The following is a 19,585-nucleotide window of genomic DNA, read 5'->3' on the forward strand; positions in this document are numbered from 1 at the left end:
GCCAGCTGTTAAGCTGTGCAGCTGTACTGGACCTCCTGATTCTCCGGCAAATCTGATAATCTGGCATCACCTATACCCAAAAGGTGCTGGATTATCAGAAGTCTACTCTACCATGTTTACACCCACACAAAAAACTGCAAGAGTCCACCTCACTTTACCTTACCAAATCTGACCGTGTAATAGTATTCAGTAAATCATGGAGGGCTGACTACAAGACAACTTGAATGTTACTATACATTTTATAACTGAGAGATACAACACAATTGAAAAATAACAGGAGGAGAGCACTGAGTTATGCAATCCATTACAAGTACATGGCCCTGCACCAATACTTCAGAATATAACTATCCACGCATTGGCCCAACATTGGCAATTTATCAAACATCACCCAATTGACTCCAGTTTATACCACACCTCACTCCTATCAGAAAATATTTTATGACATATTCCAGTAAGATTTATGGCCCATCGTTTTTATAAGACCATTTTGAGGATTTATCTATGTACAGTTTATGAATTCCAGTTTGGCATTATGAACTCTGTGTATATTTAGGGCTGTTTGACTGTCCAATGCATGCATTCGTGCATCACATGTCTTATGTTAAGAAGGGAAGAGGCCCTTGAGCATTTGACTCTAACAACGTGGTCTTTAAGAACCACTACCAACTGAATAGGTCAGAAGTGGGCAAAGGAGCCCCCGCGGGCTGGATCCAGCCCACCAAGCGGATGGATCCAGCCCGTGGATGCCCTGCCACTCCCCCGCCTCCAGGTTAATCAGAGCCGGGGGGAGTGCATAAAGTCTCTCACTCCCTGCCCCCTCTGCAAGGGGTGAACGGGTCCACTCTAAGCACTGCGCACCCCTTGCAGGGCAGGGGCAGAGAATGAGCGACTTTGCGTGCTTCCCCTCCACCCTCAGGCCCTGATTGATCTGGGGATAGGAGGAGCACATGAAATCTCCTCCTGCCCTGCAAGTGATGTGAGTGCCTAGAGGGAACCACCACCTATTCAGAACAGCTGACAGTTCTCTATAGGTGGGAAAGCAGGGGAAAAGACTGTACGTGCTCCCTCTCCCGTAGGCTAATCAGGGTCTGTGGGCAGGGGAGCACAGAAGTGTCCTGGCCCTGCCCCTTCTGGGGTAGTCCCCATTTAAAATTATTGCCCACTCCTGGAACAGGTCCTGCTCTTACTCTAGATGATCAATAGTTATGCCAAAGAGTAGGACCAAAGCTGCAATAAAACAGTATGTCTGGATTCCAGAAGGGTGGTGACCAAGCATCAGACCACAATGGAGATGGAGGAAGACATACCTTGAGGTTGACCAGGAGGTTCACAAGGAAAAGGGACTTGACATTATAAAAGGACTAAAAGGACCTGCTCTTTCTCTCACAGTCAAGACAAGAAAACAAAACAAAACAAAAAAAGAGCGAGAGAGAAATATATATGCAGGAGAGAAGAGATTAGTCCAGGAGAAGGGTTTTGGTACCTTGAAAGGTCAATGATGAAATCCCAAAGAATGCTCAAGAGTGATGAGTAAACTTAGGCAGGTAATGGCATAGAGATTTTTTTTTACAATGATATGTATGTCTCTTATACTGTCTAAAATAAAGAGTGACTAGTTTAGAAATCCCAATGCAAACTTTTCAACTATCAAACTGTAAACCAGAGTATTCATTGTGACAAACTGAGAAAATGTCTGTATTATCTTTTATAAATATGTGACTCTTTTCCCCTCTTGAGTTTGGAATTATCTTCCTGCATGCACATTGTTGAATCAAAAGAGGCTACAAAAAAAAGGGGGGGGGGGCTGTTAAGGAACCTAGAAAAGGTAAAACAATGACACAAAAGACAGCCTCTAACGTACCCAGCTTCAAAGGAGGTAAGATATCAATGGCTGGTTCCATTCAGGTTAAAATGGGGCACCCTACCCAGGTCTGGGATCAAAGGAAGCAATAAACTTAAAAGACCCTAGAAAAGGAAGGTAAATTAGAGGGTAATTGGAGAGAGGCTGGCCAGGATGTGTCAGTGAAAAGGCTGGTAGTTTGATTAAGACATACAGATGCCATAAGCAAGACGTGCTGATACTCACTGGAAGAGATAAAGTTAACTGGGCTGGAGGAAACTTACAAAGGTACCAACAACACCTTTGCATGCTGCCCTTTTACTGTTGTTGAACTTCACTCTAAATGCATAGTGCCTTTATGAAATGAATTAACAATACGCTTGTTTTGAAGAGGCTGTTTAAAGTCATTTTTTGCATCAACTGTTGTCACTGGTTCCCAACTGGAAACCCTGGTAGGGTCCATCTGCAGTTGGACCTACTGACTGAGTCATGGTTAGTTACCAAGGGGTTGTAACCCATGTCCTAAGGTCTATGAGAGGGCAAGTTATGGAACTATCCTCCCAGCAGAGATGAAAGGCCAAAGCCTGATACCTGTGGGGTACAGTCAGAGAGACCACTAGAAGGGAGAGCAGTGCAACTAACCCCGTAGCCAGGATGCATTCTAGCGTGGAGCTCTGAAAAAAGATGTCCCTAACCAATAGGGGAGTGCAGCACTGGTTCTCCCGGGAAGTACTCCCTGTAAGCTGTGCACTTATGCAGCTGCTCAGGAGAGAGTCAAATGCTGCCCAGCTGATTAGCAGAGTGCTCCCCAGCTAAGTTATATGTTTCTACTGACAAAAAAAAAAATCCACAAATGGATGGAAAAAATTAGAGAGAACACTGGTTCTGGCATGAAGGGAGTTAGACTGCCCAGTCCCACTTGTGAAAAGGGCACCAGAGAGTATATGCCCTGGCAGTGAGCCTAAAGGCTAAAGAGTGAGCCTACTCAGGCCTAGGGGAATTTAACACACATGAACTCTGTGTGTGGGTCCAAACATGGGCCAGGCCTGCAACATAAATGTATTCTATTTTTAATTTATTTTAGGGTTTTATATTTCCGCACATTACCATAATATCAAGCACCTTCCACATAAAATAGATAGTAAAAGTGAAGTCCCTAGAGGACTTTGTGAAATATTTCTCTGGTGTCTCGAACCACAGATACACTCTCAAAGTTTAAAAATAAACCATTGGAAAAAATCTAAAACTTTACAATAATTCCATTCTGAAAATTTCAATTACAAGATGTCTTACAAAAACAAAAGCACTCCATCCAACCATAACAATATCATACCACGGGATTTTTCTTAATATTCTCTCAATCTCCAATCCCTGTCTATGAATCCCTAATGTTCCCTCTACAAATACAATATAATCAGCTGTCATGTAAACCAGTTGCAACACAATTAGAGTTTGTGGCATAAACTGAAGGTTAATTATATTTTAACTAATTATATTTATTTATACCATAACTAGACACATAAGGGTCATCAACACTGCATAGTAAAACAAGGCTCAGACTCAAGTTTAAGACCAAACTCTATTCTGTTCATACACAAGTCCTTCTGATTCATGCTAGAAACAGGACTCAAAGGTCTCCAAACCTGCTGAAAGGCACTGGTCTGAGTCCCACTAAGACACAGGTTGAAGCCCACTTGTTTTGCAGACACAGTTTTACTATGCAACATAGGCATATTTATACAGGCCTCATTTTAATTGAGGGCAGCTAACAGTTTATTTGGCTAACAAATCCTACCCAAAATATCCTACTATTCAAAAAATAAAAACAAAAAAACAACTACAATGTTAACTGTATCAGCTTGGCAGCAGCCCAATATCTTTAGCTATCCTCTGTCAAGTGCTTTGAGAGAGCTACTGATGAAACATGCATTATAACAGTTAAGTATTAATTCTTACAGGGCAAAGCAGTGGTAGAGCATCAGCTGAAAAAACGTGGTGGAGGGAGAGCTAGTATTCAGTTCCTATTCTGAGGCACATGACAGTGGGGATAACTGGTGATCAAACCCACCAACTGCTGCACGTGTTTACCTCCAAAGATTTTACAAATGCCCCATTTCCTAAGTATCAGCCCTTCCAATACATTGAAGACCAGAAGTGATCAAATCAAGCAAAGCTTATAAAGCGTATGCTCAGTACAGCCAGGGGCAAGGTAAGTTCTAAACTCAAAAGCATCCAGTTCCTCTTAGTTATCTTAATTTACCTATAAATCGTCTGTTTCAGAGACTATTTCTCTTTGACGTGGTCTGTTTAGAACTCCTGCTGGGGAAGAGGCGTGAACATTATTGGGCATTTGGTTTACAAGCAAACTTGAAATACTCGCACCCAACGAGGGAGGGAGCGAGGCGGGTGGCAGGGAGGGAAGGAGCAAGGGCGTGGAGAGAGGGAAGGAGGCCCGGGATCGAGTGGGAGAGAGAACCAAGTGAGGAAGGGAAGGTGGAAAGCAGGAAGGAAACCACGCGAGGTGCAGCCAGCGAAGGAGCTGCTGGGAGCCCAGCATAGGGAGGAGCAAACTCCCCACGTGGCGAGCGGGTACCTGGGCTGTGACTGTCGCTGCTACTGTGTGTTCCGGGCTGAGGCTCCCACCAGGGCTCCTCCAGCGCGTCCCCCATGTTGTCCCACCGCTCCGCAGGCCACGCCGCTGCCCTACACCGGGAGGAACCGAGGACCAGCTGCAGGACGCCGCGGCCGGCTGCTGACGCTGCCGCCGGAGACACGCCCCCGCCCGCTCCGCTTTAGGACCCCAGGGCGGGTTCGCTGCGAAGCGCGCGAGTCAAGCACAGAAGCAGCAGCCGGGGATGGGCCCAGGCTGCCCGCACACGGGGTGTGGGTGCAGACTGAGACAGAAGAGAAGGCCCCCGCCTCGTTAGGTGAGAAAACTGGGGACATTTTGACACCCATTGAAATCTAGTAACGAAGGAGTAAGGAGAACGCTTCGGACCAGCATTTGGAAATAAAACGGGAGAGAAGAAGTTAAGGGCACAATTGTCATCACATGTAGTGGGGATGTGTCTTTAGTGTGCATGTGGCTCGCACGTGTGCGGGTGTTTATGTAATTTTTCCGATCCTTGCTTCATAAATATGTAACTATTTTATTAGTAAATAGCAAGAAAAAAATCGCTGCTTAGTTTTCAAGTGCAGGGATCAACTTAATGAAAGATTGACACGGGGAGAAAGCTGCAGATAGAACTTAATCATTGAAGGTGTTTATGTCCGATTTCATGTCTTGTTTGGCCCTGGGCGATCTATGTCTTTGGTGCTCCATAGCCTGTTCCAAGAAGATGTTATAAATATGTGAAAATATATAGTGATAGAAATGTAGCTGTGTTAGTCTGGTGAGGCTGAAGCAAAATACAGGACTATGTAGCACTTTAAAGGTCTGGCCCAGGAAAGCTCATCATCTAATAAACCATCTTGTTAGTCTTTAAAGTGCTACATAGTCCTGTATTTTGCTGAAAATATATAGCACTCTGTAACATTTCCCCCTTCACCTACAACATGGATGCTGCACGCTCTTACAGCATTTTTTGTAATTTTATTCCCAACAGCAATTATACTGAAGTCAAGGGTATTTGAATGGCACAATCAAACTAAATAAAGTTTATTTAGGTTCCTTAGAAATATAACTGGCTACAAAAATTCAAGTAGCAATTGCTTTGAAACAGTCTTCTCGTGATAATGTAATACTATTTGGTCATTGAGTGTAAATCTTCAAATTGCCTTGGACCTGTATAGCACAGTATAATCTTGCTATGTATATACAATCTCTGGAATCAATTCAAAGCAGCCCATAGCTAGGAATATGAAACTGGGAGCAGTATTAAGATTTAACAATTCTACTTTAAGGCAATAAAATATTGAGAACACATTTAATGAGAATAAAAAGGCCTGGTCCTAGAACACTTATGTACTGACTTAACTTGACTAACTCGAGTAGTCTTGTTGATATCAATGGGACTCACTACTCAATTTCTTGAAGCTAAGCATAAATGAAGTGTTTTCTGGATTTTCCAAGAATTCAAAGAAAATTGTGAACCTAGTCTGAGTGAAGCACAAGGTTTATAAGCAGAGCCTAAAATGTTAAATATATTTATAGTCTATTGTTCGCATCTGATATGCTTTAATGTCCTTTGCAACAAAAATGCTGTAAAAAGAAGCCACGTATGTCAGATTCATAGCAGATGTATAGCTTAAAGCTATACTCCAGTGGTGGGGAACCCTTTTTGGTCAGGTGTCACTGGCCCATAGGAAAATCAGTCCGGGACTGTACACAAGTGAGAAGCACAAAAAAAAAAAAATCACCTCTCACTGGGGTATCCCCTGACTGAGAAGGAGAAAGACACTCCCCACATTCTCCTTGTACGCCAGAGCTTAGGGAGGCCCAGGCTAGTAGATTTTGTGTGCTGCAGGCGGGCTGGAGTACCAGTGTGAGCTCCACAATGCTGGGGAGCCCCAAACCTTGGGGACTGGATCCAGGCAACCCAGGGGTCACATCTGGTCCTTAGGCTCCCCACCCCTGCTATATTCCATGGCTGTTCTTAGTGTCAAAGAATATACATGTGTAAACTTAAAAAACAACAAATGGTCTGGTAGCACTTTATAGATTAACAAAACATGTATGGTATCATGAGCTTTCCAAGGCACAGCCTACTTCTTCAGATGACTGGAGTTTATTCCCAACAGCACTAATGTGTAGTAATTTAACTGATCATTGGATGGCACTATTGTTCCACAGAACTTAATCTAATGCAGTCAATGCTTTTTTGGGAAAAGAAGAGACTGCATGTTTGAAGGCTACAGGGAGCTACATTTAGGCTTAATGATTCATTAGTCATTATAGAGGGCAAGTATTATAATAAAAGTAGCTTGTTATACATGTGGGCTGTGTCTACATTTGGCACCCTTTTCCGAAAAAGGGATGCTAATGAGACACTTCGGAATTGCAAATGCCGCGGGGGATTTAACTATCCCCCGCAGCATTTGCATGAACATGGCTGCTGCTTTTTTCCAGCTCAGGGTTTTGCCAGAGAAAAGCGCCAGTCTAGACTGGATCTTGCAGCAAATAAACCCTTTTCCGGAAGATCCCTTATTCCTACTTCCAATGCTTTCAAGTAGGAATAAGGGATCTTTCGGAAAAGGGTTTATTTTCCGCAAGATCCCGTCTAGACTGGCGCTCTTCTCCGGCAAAACCCCGAGCCGGAAAAAAGCGGCAGCCATGTAAATGCAAATGCCGTGGGGGATAGTTAAATCCCCCGCTGCATTTGCAATTCTGAAGTGTCTCATTAGCATCACTTTTCCGGAAAAGGGTGCCAATGTAGACACAGCCGTATTATAGTTCTGTAAAAATGACTATAGACAGAGTGATTTGACAGAGCTAACACTCAATAGAAGTAAATATAAAAAAGTCCATTACAACCATTTAAGCAAACTTTTCTGGGAAATTATGTCTTCCTAAATTGACACACTGTCTTAAATCTTTTAGAGGGGAATGTCTTTGGAACTGTTAATTACATCTGTTATTTTTCATGTTTTTTATTTTTTTCCCCTGCCATTCTGCTCTTTCGATGACCACCATAGGCCTCTGACTCCTGTAATTTACTTCTTGCCTGTAATCATATCATATCCAAGCTCTCAGTCTTCACCTTTGAGGAACCACATATTCTTCATCCCACTTACATGTCTGCTACCATTTTTTTAAGTTCTCCTGCTTTACTGCTACTTTGACACTCTTGGCTTTGTGGCTTTTACCATACTTCTTCCCCTTCGGTCTGGAACAGTCCCCACTTCTTGTATATCAAGGCAATGAACTGAACTAACAAAACCAAATATCTTTCCGTGTGATCAGTGGTATTCATAATAATTAAATAACCAGATGACAGAAGCAAAGCATAAGAACAGGTAACCTGGATAGACTAAATATTAAGGGATACAGAGTACAAGTGGCTATTTCATCCTACTACTGAAATGTAAAGTCCTAAGCAGTAAAAAAGAAATAAATAGCACAGATTTTTATAAAAGAGTACTGTAATGGCGTGTGACTCATCACCACCACCTCCTGCTGGTCCTTTTGAGAATTAGCTCTTAACCCCTCCAGGTCACCTTCAGCTAATGGTATCACATCTGCCATCAGTGCTGTCTCCAATTTTGACCCACATCACTCCCTGGACCACAGTGTCCAGTTCTAGGAACAGTCCTTCAACTGTCCTCTATTCAGTTTTTCCACCTCTGATGGGGGACCAACCATCTTCAGATCCAGCCACTTGACCCTGGGGCAAACTGCATTCTCAAGTCTAGCCACTCATCTCAGTGGTACACTGCAGTATGTCCTGAAGCCATTCCTCTAAGTGGCAAGTAGGGGAGAGACCCAGGCCCACCCACTGTACTGGGGCCTAACCACTGTTCCCTGGAAACTGTGCACTTGGACCACCACAAAGGAGAGGTTCAAATGATACTCAGCTGATTTAGCAGCACACTCACAGCTAGCAGCAGCTGGCAACATGCGTTTTTACTGGTACTGCACATGCACACATACCTCAGTGCATATAACAAAATGTATTCCACACGTGGTAGAAAAAATGGAATAGTGGATGCAATCCAGGGACCCTATAGTTAGCAGCCACATGTTACTTCTCCAGCTTTTGCTGCTTGTTTCCCTGGGCTTGAAGTTTTTCTGTGACATGGGGGGGGGGGGGAGGGGGGCGAATTTCTGCTGGTGCTCTTTTGTAAACTGTTTTGGGCTTAAGTAAAACAAAGTAATACCATTCAGCTACTCTGGTTTTACTCTACACTTTCACATCAGACTGACACACCTGTTGTTCTCAGGGAGTTTTTGTGCCAAATTATTAGTTGTAGCCGAGTTGCTGATATCTGCTATGCACATAAAATAACTGCAAGCTGGTGTTGACTTTGCTGCTCCCATCTGCTGTGATGCCTCTTGACAACTTTGCTCAGGGACTCAAAATCTTTCCATAATGTGGATCATTTAGCAGAGTGTTCTTGTGGATCAACTCCTCCCTCATTCACATGACAATAGGAAAATACATTTGGACAGTAATTGGGTTTAGAGTAACATATTGCCTTTTCGAAGAAAACAAGGTCATCACCCGGCAGGGGTAAAAGTAATTTAAAAATCATACCAGTATGGGGGCCTGGCGAGGGGCGGAAGGGGCAGGGCTGGGGGCTCTGGAGGCGCTGTAAAGAGCCTGGGGCTCAAAGTGCTGCCGTGGCAGCGCTGCTGGAGGCGGGGGAGAAGCAGCGCGTTCACATCTGCCGGTACTAGCGGCTACTGCTCAGCGGTGCATGCCCTACTCGCCTCTACCGACCCCCTGTCACCGCTCTCGCGTGGTCCCCTGCTCTTCAGTGCAGCTGAGCTCCCCACCAATGCCCCCACTCCCCCCGCAGCCTGGGCAATGGGTCCCACGCCGGGCCAGGGGGTGAGATGGGGGGAAACGCTTCCTATTGCATCCTGTGTATTAGCGGTGGTTGCACCGAGAGGCCCCGGAGCAGACCCGCCGCGTGCGAGGCGCTGGCCGGACCCAGCCATGAAACGGGCAGCGCCCAGCGAGGGGCTCCAGCAAACACTGCCCGCCTGCGGCGCGAGCCGAGCCAAGCCGCGTCCCCGGCGCCGCGTTCCAAGGGGGCGTGTCTGAAACCCCCATCGCAACCGCAGCGGCCCCTTCGCCTTCCGAGAGCCCCACGTCACCGACCGCCGATGCCGCGCTTTACGGCCAAGCCTGGACGTTACGACAGTGCCGGGGGAGGCGGATGTCTTCCCCGGTTGTCGAAAATAAACCGCGGTTTACGGCCAAGCCAGGGCACGTCAACAGCTATGGCGGAAGGGGAAGAGGCGCAGCCGGGTAGCTGGTGAGTGAGAGCCCGACCCCCCCCCCTGCCCGGGAGCGAGCCCCTGCCCCTGCGGAGAGGGAAACCCCGCCGCTTCCGGACCGGTCCTGGCTGGGTGCGCGGAGGACGGGGGGGAGCCGGGCCGGGGGAGGGGCTCGCGCCTCTGCCAGCAGCAGCGTCCCCCGCGAGCCCGGCTCCCTCCGCGCCCCCAGGGGAGGCAGCAGCAGCGGGGCTGGCGTCGCCCCCGGTGAACCCCTCGGCGCTGGTTCCGTGTCCTGCGCCTGGCTAGCGCGGGGGCAACTGGACCGAACCCCTCCCCGCCCGCGGCGTTCTCTGCCGCCTCAGCCCCGGCTCACATCTCCCGGCCTTTCCTTTCAAAAACAAGGCGAAGTCCGGTGGCGCCTTAGAGATTAACAGCTTCGTTTGGACAGACGGGTAAAAACCACTTGGTCAGCTGTGGTGGGTTAAAACCACTTGGTCAGCTGCATTGGAGTGGAAATGACTAGAGGCGGGGATTTATATGTACACACAATTATCTATCTCAAAGGGGGTTACTTGTCAAGTGGAGGGCCAGTGGTACCAGGCCATTTCATTCAGGGTGGATGGGGCTCATTTTCTAGCACTGATGGGGAGATGTAAATACCGAAATATACATACAGGTTGAATTGCTGTAGTCCAGCACTCTCTGGTCTGGCAACATCTGTGATCTGGCACGATTTTAGTTAGCCAGATGCACACTTTTCATGGGTGTGGCCACATTTCCTGTGGTCCCATAAAGTTTATAGCCACCAATCCTGAGGCTCTGTATTCTGTTCTGTTGTTTAGCTCTAATTCACCCCTAAATGTCTTCTAAAAGCTCAGTAAACAGTGGACGTTTTGGCAGTGCTGCTAGGCAATATTAACTTCCCTAGGTTCAGCACTAGTGAGGTCCCGAGGGTGCTGGACTGGTAAGGTTCAACCTGTATATATATCTGTATATTATCTCTGTCTCTTGTAATTTCCACACAAATGCATCTGACAAAGTGAGTTTAACTCATTGCCCAAATAAATCTTTTAGGCAATGTCTACACTGCATGCTTCTTGCGCAAGAATTGTTTTGCACAAGAGCATCCATGGCATGGCAGTGTGGATGCTCTCTTGTGCAAGAAAGTTCTGATGGCCATCCACACTGCCTTCTTGTGCAAGAGGACTTATTCCTTGTGGGGAGAGGAATAACTCTTGCGCAAGAAGCCCTCAGTTCTGAAGCCTTACTGTAAATTTACTTGCGCAAGAACGCACGTGCAGTGTAGGCGCTCCACAAGGTTTTGTGCAAGAACAATTGTTCTTGAGCAAAAAGCCTGCAGTGTAGATGTAGCCTTAGTCTTTAAGGTGCCACAGGAGTCCTCGCTGTTTTTGCAGATGCAGACTAACAAGGCTATCCTTCTTAGACTTGGTCTTTACCTTGTACCTCCAGAAAGTGTCATGCTGCTAGAGAAGCTCAGAGTGAGAGAGAGAGATAGCCCTTACATGCCTTCAGAAGCAATCTTCAGTGACCACTGTGATGCAGTTTTTGGTCTTTGTGTGCCCCATAGGCAACAAAAATGGCATTTGGAATAGTTATGTGACTTCTTATGGTCAATTGAAAATAAATGTAATTGTGGTTTTGGACAATAAAGTTAAGCACTTGCAGCACTATCTCCCTTCCTTTTTATTCCTCTTCTAGTATCCCTTGCCTTTATATGACCTTTCTCTGTTCTCTGCTGTCTCCTTGCTCTTAGTCCCTTCCACATACATACCTACAACCTTCCTTTGGTTCCCTTAGGGCAGTCGCCTGTGCTCTTGCCCCACTGTTTGTGATTGTCATCTGTATTGATCCACTTGTCTTACTGTTAGTGTGCATGTATCATCTACACTTAGTACTAGGTATACTTTCTATTGGTCAATCTGGTCCTAATATAAAGGAACTGGAGTTGATGTGAATGTTGGTGTCAAGTAAGGTCTATGACTAAAATGTAAATAATGTAGTTAGGTCAGACTATAGATGCAGGTAGGTCAATGGAATCTCCTACCCCCACCTCCCATGGGGGTGGATTTATTACACCAACAGAAAAAACCCAGTTATTGCTGTAGGAAGTTGCTGTGCTACTGCAGCTATGCTACTTGTAATGTAAACACATATCTTGCCATAAATAGCTCTCATTTTGTACTATGGCCCTATGACCTGCATGTATGGCTCCCAAGGGTTTAAATCATTCATCTAGTTTTGTTCACTTGCACTTGTAAACTGACTATTAATTTTTCTGTAACCAGAAGAATGCAAAGTACAGTGTCCATTAAGATATATGGGTCCGTTGTACAGATAAAACACCATATAAAATGTTAATTGTTGTCATTTCTAAATAAAGGTCTAGCCATATGAATATATTATCATACACTAAAGCACTCACGTGTAAACCTGTTGGGTCTTGAAACACTGAAGCATAATTTTTCAGATGAAATCTAAATCATGTGGAAGAATCTCCACTTCTGGCAGTTCCAGTAAGAATTAGTGAGAGCACATGCAACCTTGAAGATCTAAAAACATTGCTAAAACTTTTATTAAAAAATTAAACAGGGAGTTCTTCATGAGCTATGCTGGTTCCATACAGAATCACTGCAAAAATATGAAGTCTTTACTATGGGTGTCCTGTCTTTATACCATGATGAATCATAATGTTCAGTTGTAATCAGTGTTCCCTCTAATTTTTCTCAACCCTGAGTGGAATGAATTTTGTGTGTATCAATGTGGAAGAGATGTGAGACACGTCATCTTCATATTGGTGCACAAAATAAAATTTATGTGGCAGGAGTGGGGCAAAGGGATTCTGAATGTGAAAAGAGGCTCAGTCCTACGGTAGTGGGCTGGGGTACGTGGATCTGATTGCAGGAGAAACTTGTGAGAGAGTTTCAACTACAGGAGCGGCGCTGCGGGGACCTACCCGGCAGCGCTCCAGCTGCTCTGTCCCAGGCGTCCAGATTCAGCTGCTGTTGAAACTGATCAGCGGCTGATTCCAGGAAGCCCGGGGCAGAGCAGCTCTGCCTCTGGCTTCCTGTAGTCTGCCGCTCGTCAGTTTCAGCAGCGGCTGACCTGGGAACACCTGGGGCAGAGCAGCTGGGGTGCTGCCAGGTTGGTCCAGTAGTGCCGAGGAGCGGCGCTGCGGGACCAACCCAGCAGCACCCCAGCTGCTCTGCCCCAGGCGTGTCGGATTCAGCCACTGCTGGTCAGTTTCCGACTTACATACAATTTCAACTTAGGGACTGTAGGTTTGTTCTTATCTTGTATGTAACCTGGGGACTGCCTGTAGTTGAAACTTTCCTGCAATCAGATCCATGTACCCCAGCCCACTACCCTAGGACTGAGCCTCTTTCCACATTCAGAATCCCTTTGCCCCACTCCTGCCACATGCATTTTGTTTTGTGCACCAATATGAAGATGACGTGGAGCTGCTCTACCCCAGGCGTCGGCGAGAAAAGCCGACTAGCTGCGCCTTCCCCTCCCCCCCCCCCAGCAGACTAGGGAGATGTGGAGCGGCTTTTCTCGCCGTGGAGGAGGGGGCGCAGCTAGTTTGGGGTTCCCTCACCCCGTTCTTAAGTAGGGATCCGACGTAAGTCGGATCCACGTAACCCGGGGATTGCCTGTAGTTATTTCAAGCTGGTTTCTGGTGGTTTTTAGAGGTTAAAGGTATAACTTTGCTTTCATTGTTTTTTCTAATTGGCGAAGTTCTGGGGAAGAAATGCAAAGTAATGCCTTTAGTATCTTGTAAAAAGCATCATTCAATAATTGTGCTTCCCAAATCCATCCAAAGTAGCACAGGTGAGCAGGAAAGTTCTGCATATGTAATTATTCATGTATAAAGCGACTATTTAGTTATGGAGGTCACGGCAGTCATTAGGGATGTTAGTGTGTAGTCGTTTACACAATTAACCAATAAGCCTGGTCGTAATGGGTAATCCTAACAAATCCCACATTCCACCCTCTTACAGAGGCAGCAAAGTAGGGGCAGGTTAGGGTTCTGTGGGGAGCTGGCTCCTGCGGAACCACCAGCCATCCCCCACCCCCATGCTGCCTCCCACAGAGACAGCAGCATGGTGTGGCAGGCCGAGTTGGTGCCTGGGAGGAGCCACTTCTCCTCCTCTTCATCCCCGCATGCAGGCAGTAGTGTGCAGTGAGGGAGGCAGGCGGGAACTGGTATGTGCGGGAAGCCAGTTCCATGAAGCTGCCTGTGCCTCCCTTTGCCTCCCACAGAGGCAGCAGTATGAGGGGGGATGCAAAGCTGGTGCTTGGGGGCAGGCAGCTTAAAAGCCAGCTCCCACAGAGCTGCCTGTTCCTTCCCCTCATGCTGCTGCCTCTGAGAGAGCGGGAGCCAGTATACACAGGAAGCTGGCTTTCAAGCCAGTTCCCTATGTGTATCAGCTCTTGCCGAGCTGACTCCCCTCTCCCTACCCCCCTGCCTCTGATACAGAGGCATCAGGGGTAGGGAAACAGGAGCCAGTGCTTGTGAGGAGCCAGCTTTAAAGCAATACATGCATCGACTGAAAATTTCTGCAGATACACATTTACATAAATAAATGCATTTTAACATCCCTAGCAGTCATGGATTCTGAGACTTTACTGGACCTCTATGACTTCTTTGGATTCAGCTGTCAGCAGATGAAGTTGGGACGGGAGGCAGGACTGTGTCCCTACCCCACAGCTGGAAACTTCCTAGGGCCATGTGAAGAGATAGGTTTGCATATTTTTGACCAACTATGTGGGCACCAGTCAACCATGTTTGTCCTATGTGCTGAGGAATGCACATTTATTTTGCTTCGTTGGGTTTTATGCCTACATTGCAAGCACTAAAATAATGTAGAACATAGAGCTGATAATATTTACTGGGCAGTGCTATCTGCAATGTCTGGTGTTTATCAAATGGAGTTTGACCCTGTCGTTTTTGCCTTTCAAACTGGACTTCTGACTAGGGATGTAAGCAACTAGTCCCTCAACTAGTTGCTCCCCCCAAACTTGCTGCCTCTGATAGAGGCAGCAAGGCAGGGGGGACAGGAGCTGGTGCTGGGGGAGAGCCAGCTTAAAAGCCGCTTGTCCCCAGCACCAACTCTGCAGTGCCATCTGCCCCGCCCCCCCTCTTCTCCCATGGGAGAAGCAGCATGATGTGGCAGTGGAGGCTGCCATAAAGCAGCCTCTGCCTACAGCAGGCCCTGGTTCAACATGGGTAGAGATTCCTTTGAGGCAGTAGCCCCTGTCGGGTGCAGGGGGGCAAGGGCAGGTTCAGAACCCTCCGCAGACGGGCTGCTGCCAGAGCAGCCTCTGTCTGTGGCCAGTCCAGGCCACCGCAGACAGAGGCTGCTTCGCGGAAGCCTCCCTTGCACCCTTTGCCCTCCCAGCAGCCTCTGTCTGCGAGAAGCTCGGACCCCCCCGCAGGCAGGGGCTGCTGCTGCCTTTGTATTGGAGGTAGAAGTGTGGGCCGGCTGGCAGCCGGTCCATGAGCGCAACTGGTTTTTAAACTTTCTCCCCTCGTGGACTGGCTCCCACCTAGCACCTCACACTGCTGTCTGAGGTGCAGCGCGTAGTGACAGGAGGCTGCCTGGGAGTGAAGCTGGAGTGCACTGGCTGCTGCTTCCACCCACAGGAACTATAAAATAGACGACTAACTGCCAAGAATTTATGTGGTTAGTTGACTAGTATATTACCGGCTGCCTAACATCCCTAATAGGGAGGTTGAATTTTGATTAATCAAGTAATAGATGGAATAAAAAGCCAGTTCCCCCTAGCACCGGCTCCGTGGTGCCGCTTGTCCTTCCTTCCCCTGCCCTGCTGCTGGATCTGGCAGAGGCAGCAGCGCAGGGCAGGGCTCAGGGGAGGCTGCCATGAAGTAGCTTCTGCCCAAGGCGGGCCCTGGTTCACCACGGGCAGAGTCTGCTTCATGGCAGTAGCCCCTGTCCGTGGGAGGCCTGAGCTCAATTATCTCCACAGGACTAGTCATTTTTAAAGTTACAGACTAACATGGCTTTCCCTCAGACTTTTTTTTTCTCTTTGGGAGGTTATTCAAGTGAGCAGCTTGCTTTCCTCGTGTCTTTCTTATAGATGGGAATGAAAAGATAGAACTGAATTTTGTTAATGAATGACATCATGATTATTTATTAAGGTTATAGTAGGAAGCATTATGCTACAATGGATAAAATGTTAAACTTTGCAGCCTACTGCTGTTTCATTAGACTCCCGGTTGAGAACCATATTCCATGCTCTTCTCCCTCTTCACAAAACCATACTTCGAAGACAGGCATCTTTATTGCACACCTATGAAGACAGCTTTGTTGTTTCTCAACTAAAATTGGCAACTGCTCTAACGTAAACACGCATAACAGTTTTGGGAAAGGGGGCGGGTTCCTCTCCAACAGATATGTACCTGTAACCTCAGAGTCGTAACTAGCTAATTTGGCGTCTGAGGCAAGACCGTTCTTGGCGGGGGTGCTCATGAGGCATGAGCACAGTGTAGTAGTTGTCTTTTCTGCGCCCCCTCAGCTATGCACCTGAGGCAAGTGCCTCACTCGCCTTGCCCTGCGTAATCTATTTCAAAAACATAACTAGAACATGATGTGGCATCGGTAGGCAGCTGCTTATGAAACTAATAACTTTTAATTACAGAGTAATGTGTAAGAGCAGGTCTGTGGCTGTCCAGAGTTTCAGATTGTAAAATCTCTGTACATGTACAGTGCCTCTTACCAGTGAGATCAGATCTGGGTTTGATGAGGCGTTAAAAATACTTACAGCTAGAACTTCTTGGGTATTCTGTTAGACTGCAGTAATAGTGTTAAAAGCTTTTTGATATCTTTTCTATACATTTACTTGTTGGGAGGGGAGTTGTTTTCTTTTACATGTCGCATTAATTGTGCCAGATAAAACTGAAGACTAGGTTAGTTAACTGGCTAATATCTCATGACATGAATATGTCTGGGGGAAAAAAAGGAAATACGGAGTTAAGAGCTAATTATTGATAAACCACTGGAAAATATTTTCCAGTATTTAGGTAAGCTGATGTATTTTATGAGAGACTGCCACCTAATCTAGGTCTCAAATTTACATTTGAATCTGTTTGTAAAAAATGCTTCCTTAGAATCACTAATTTATCAATAAAAATTGTGTAGCTCATTAGGTTTAAACATTCTTCTCTAATGTTAGACCAGTTTTGTAGCAATATGCCACTTCATGAGAAAAATAAAATGAGATACAGGCAGTCCCCGGGTTATGTACAAGATAGGGACTGGAGGTGTGTTCTTAAGTTGAATCTGTATGTAAGTCGGAACTGGCGTCCAGATTGAGCCGCTGCTGAAACTGACCAGCGGCTGACTACAGGAAGCCCGAGGCAGAGTTGCTCTGCCTCGGGCTTCCTGGAATCAGCCTCTGATCAGTTTCAACAGGCTGAATCTGGACGCCAGTTCCGACTTACATACAGATTCAACTTAAGAACCCCAGGCGTCCCTAAGTCAGCTGCTGCTGAAACTGATCAGCGGCTGATTCCAGGAAGCCCCGGGGCAGAGCAACTCTGCCTCGGGCTTCCTGTAGTCAGTGCTGGTCAGTTTCAGCAGCGGCTGACTTGGGGACGCCTGGGGCAGAACAGCTGGGGTGCTGCTGGGTTGCTCCAGTAGCGCCGCTCCTCGGCACTACTGGACCAACCCACCAGCACCCCAGCTGCTCTGCCCCAGGCGTCCTGATTCAGCCGCTGCTGAAACTGACCAGCAGCGGCTGAATCAGGATGCCTGGGGCAGAGCAGCTGGGGTGCTGCCGGGTTGGTCCAGTAGCACCCAGAGCGGCGCTGCAGGATCAACCGGCAGCGCCCCAGCTGCTCTACCACAGGCATCCGGAGAAAAGCCTGGTCTGCTGGGGGGGGGGAGGGGCATACTAGCTGCGCGCCCTCTCCCCCCCCAGCAGACCAGGGAGACAGGGAGCAAAGCCTCTGAGGACGCCGGCAGCGGGACATCTGCAGCACGTCTGGGCTGTCCGCTGCCCGCCTGCTCCCCGGCTTTGCTCCCCGTCTCCCTGGTCTGCTGGTCTCCAGCAGACCAGGGAGACGGGGAGCAAAGCCGCAGAGCATGCGGACAGCCCAGACGCGCCGCGGCTGTCCCGCTGCCGGTGTCCTCAGAGGCTTTGCTCCCCATCTCAGCAGACCAGGGAGACAGGCAGCAAACCCCATTCATAACTGAGGATCCGACATAAGTCGGATCCGCGTAACTCGGGGACTGCCTGTAATTCATTTTCAGTATTTAAACTGTGTGGAATGAGAAGTCAAGCAAACATAAGAACAGTCATACTGGGTCAGACCAAAGGTCCATCTATCCCAGAATCCTGTATTCTGACGGTAGCTAATGTTAAATGCCCCAGAGTGAACAGAACAGGGAATCATCAACCAATCCCTTTCCTGTCACCCATTCCCAGCAGTGTACATAGGGGCAGCACTGCTGATCCCCGGCTCAGGTGTGCAGCAGCTGCCCCTTTGAAACGCTACCTCAGCATTTCAATGAGGCAGCACCATGGAGTCCAGGGCCAGTTGGGGTTCTGCGTGGCATTTCCCCAGAAGCCAGGGTCAGCTGGGGAGTCCCAGCTGACCCTGGGTTCCATGGCACTTTGGTGTTTTAAAGGGACAGTGCCGCACAGCTGAGCTGGGTATCCGCTGTGTGGTGGCTACCCCTTTGAAATACCGCCATGGGGTTTTAAAGCAGCAGTGTTGCACAGCTGATCTCCAGCTCAGTTGTGCGATGCTGCCACTTTGAAGTACCCCTTCTTCTCCCCTCCCCCTTTTGCTGCCTCTACTTGATAGAGGCAGCGTGGGGGTGGGGAATCGACTAGTCAACTGACTATCAGATAAGCATTTGCTTATTGGGTAGTTGACTAGTCCTTAACATCCTTAGACCCCACTAGTTACTTCTCTCCACTCTGAAAACTGACCATTTATTCCTGCCCTTTGTTTCCTGTCTTTTAACCAGTTATCAATCCATGAGAGGACCTTCCCTCTTATCCCATGATAATTAATTTGACTTAAGAACCTTTGGTGAGGGACCTTGTCAAAGGCTTTCTGAAAATCTAAGTACAGGATATCCACTGGATCCCCCTTGTCCACATGTTTCTTGACCTCTCAAAGAACTCTAGTAAGGCATTATTTCCCTTTATAGAAACCATATTTACTTTTCCCCAACAAATTATGTTCATCTATGTGTCTGATAATGTTATTCTTTACCATAGTTTCAAGTAAGTTGCCTGGTACAGATGGCACACGTTATGAAAGATAAATCAGGTTTTACAATATTTGGTTTATGTAATCTGAGTTTTTATGAACAGCCAATCAGGACGCTTATTTTAAATGTTCTTTTAAGTTGATGGCATACTCTAGCTTGCAAGAATCTTTAGCGGATACAACAGGAATGTACATACAAGACAATATTGAATAATCAAAACATTTTTCTGTTTAAAGTACTTTTAAATGTGTTACAAAATATTTTATGTAGGGAAAAAGACCTTGAAGAAGCTTTAGAAGAAGGAGGTTGTGATCTTGAAACAGTAAGAAACATAATTCAAGGAAGACCATTACCAGCTGATTTGAGGGCCAAAGTCTGGAAGGTAACTATCTCTCTAAGTAGTATAATACTTGTAGACTTTTTTTTTTTACTTTGAAACTGATGATTTCAGTATCATGAATAATTATAGAAGGATTATCCCCTCTTTGTGAGTGCATGTGTGCCATGCAGAATTCTGACATGTGTATATTAATTCAGTTTTGAAATGTTTATTCTCCTTTGAGCTTAATCTGAAGAGATGGCATAGGTAAAGCAGTA

General features: G+C 46.9%; 2 protein-coding genes across 5 annotated transcripts in view; one reads left to right on the plus strand and one right to left on the minus strand.

Moving 5' to 3' along the window:
• The window catches only part of CMSS1 (cms1 ribosomal small subunit homolog), a 352,914-nt gene extending 348,150 nt beyond the window's left edge, over positions 1-4,764 (minus strand). Inside the window, exon 1 of the mRNA XM_075915302.1 lies at positions 4,434-4,764. Within this exon, the coding sequence (XP_075771417.1) occupies positions 4,434-4,509 (76 nt within the window). The 5' untranslated portion in view covers positions 4,510-4,764. The remainder of the gene's footprint in view (positions 1-4,433) is intronic.
• Positions 4,765-9,081: 4,317 nt separating this feature from the next.
• Positions 9,082-19,585, plus strand: part of TBC1D23 (TBC1 domain family member 23) — a 48,365-nt gene continuing 37,861 nt past the window's right edge. For 2 of the 4 annotated variants that reach the window (XM_075914153.1, XM_075914230.1), the window contains exons 1-2: positions 9,604-9,760; positions 19,259-19,370. In XM_075914153.1, the coding sequence (XP_075770268.1) occupies positions 9,609-9,760; positions 19,259-19,370 (264 nt within the window). In that variant the 5' untranslated portion in view covers positions 9,604-9,608. Of the gene's footprint in view, positions 9,761-11,655; positions 12,400-16,666; positions 16,672-19,258; positions 19,371-19,585 lie in introns of those variants that run through there. The other 2 variants (XM_075914320.1, XM_075914263.1) reach the window with 2 other exon arrangements.

The sequence above is a fragment of the Pelodiscus sinensis genome, chromosome 1 (genome assembly GCF_049634645.1).
Source record: "Pelodiscus sinensis isolate JC-2024 chromosome 1, ASM4963464v1, whole genome shotgun sequence".
Lineage (NCBI taxonomy): Eukaryota > Metazoa > Chordata > Testudines > Trionychidae > Pelodiscus > Pelodiscus sinensis.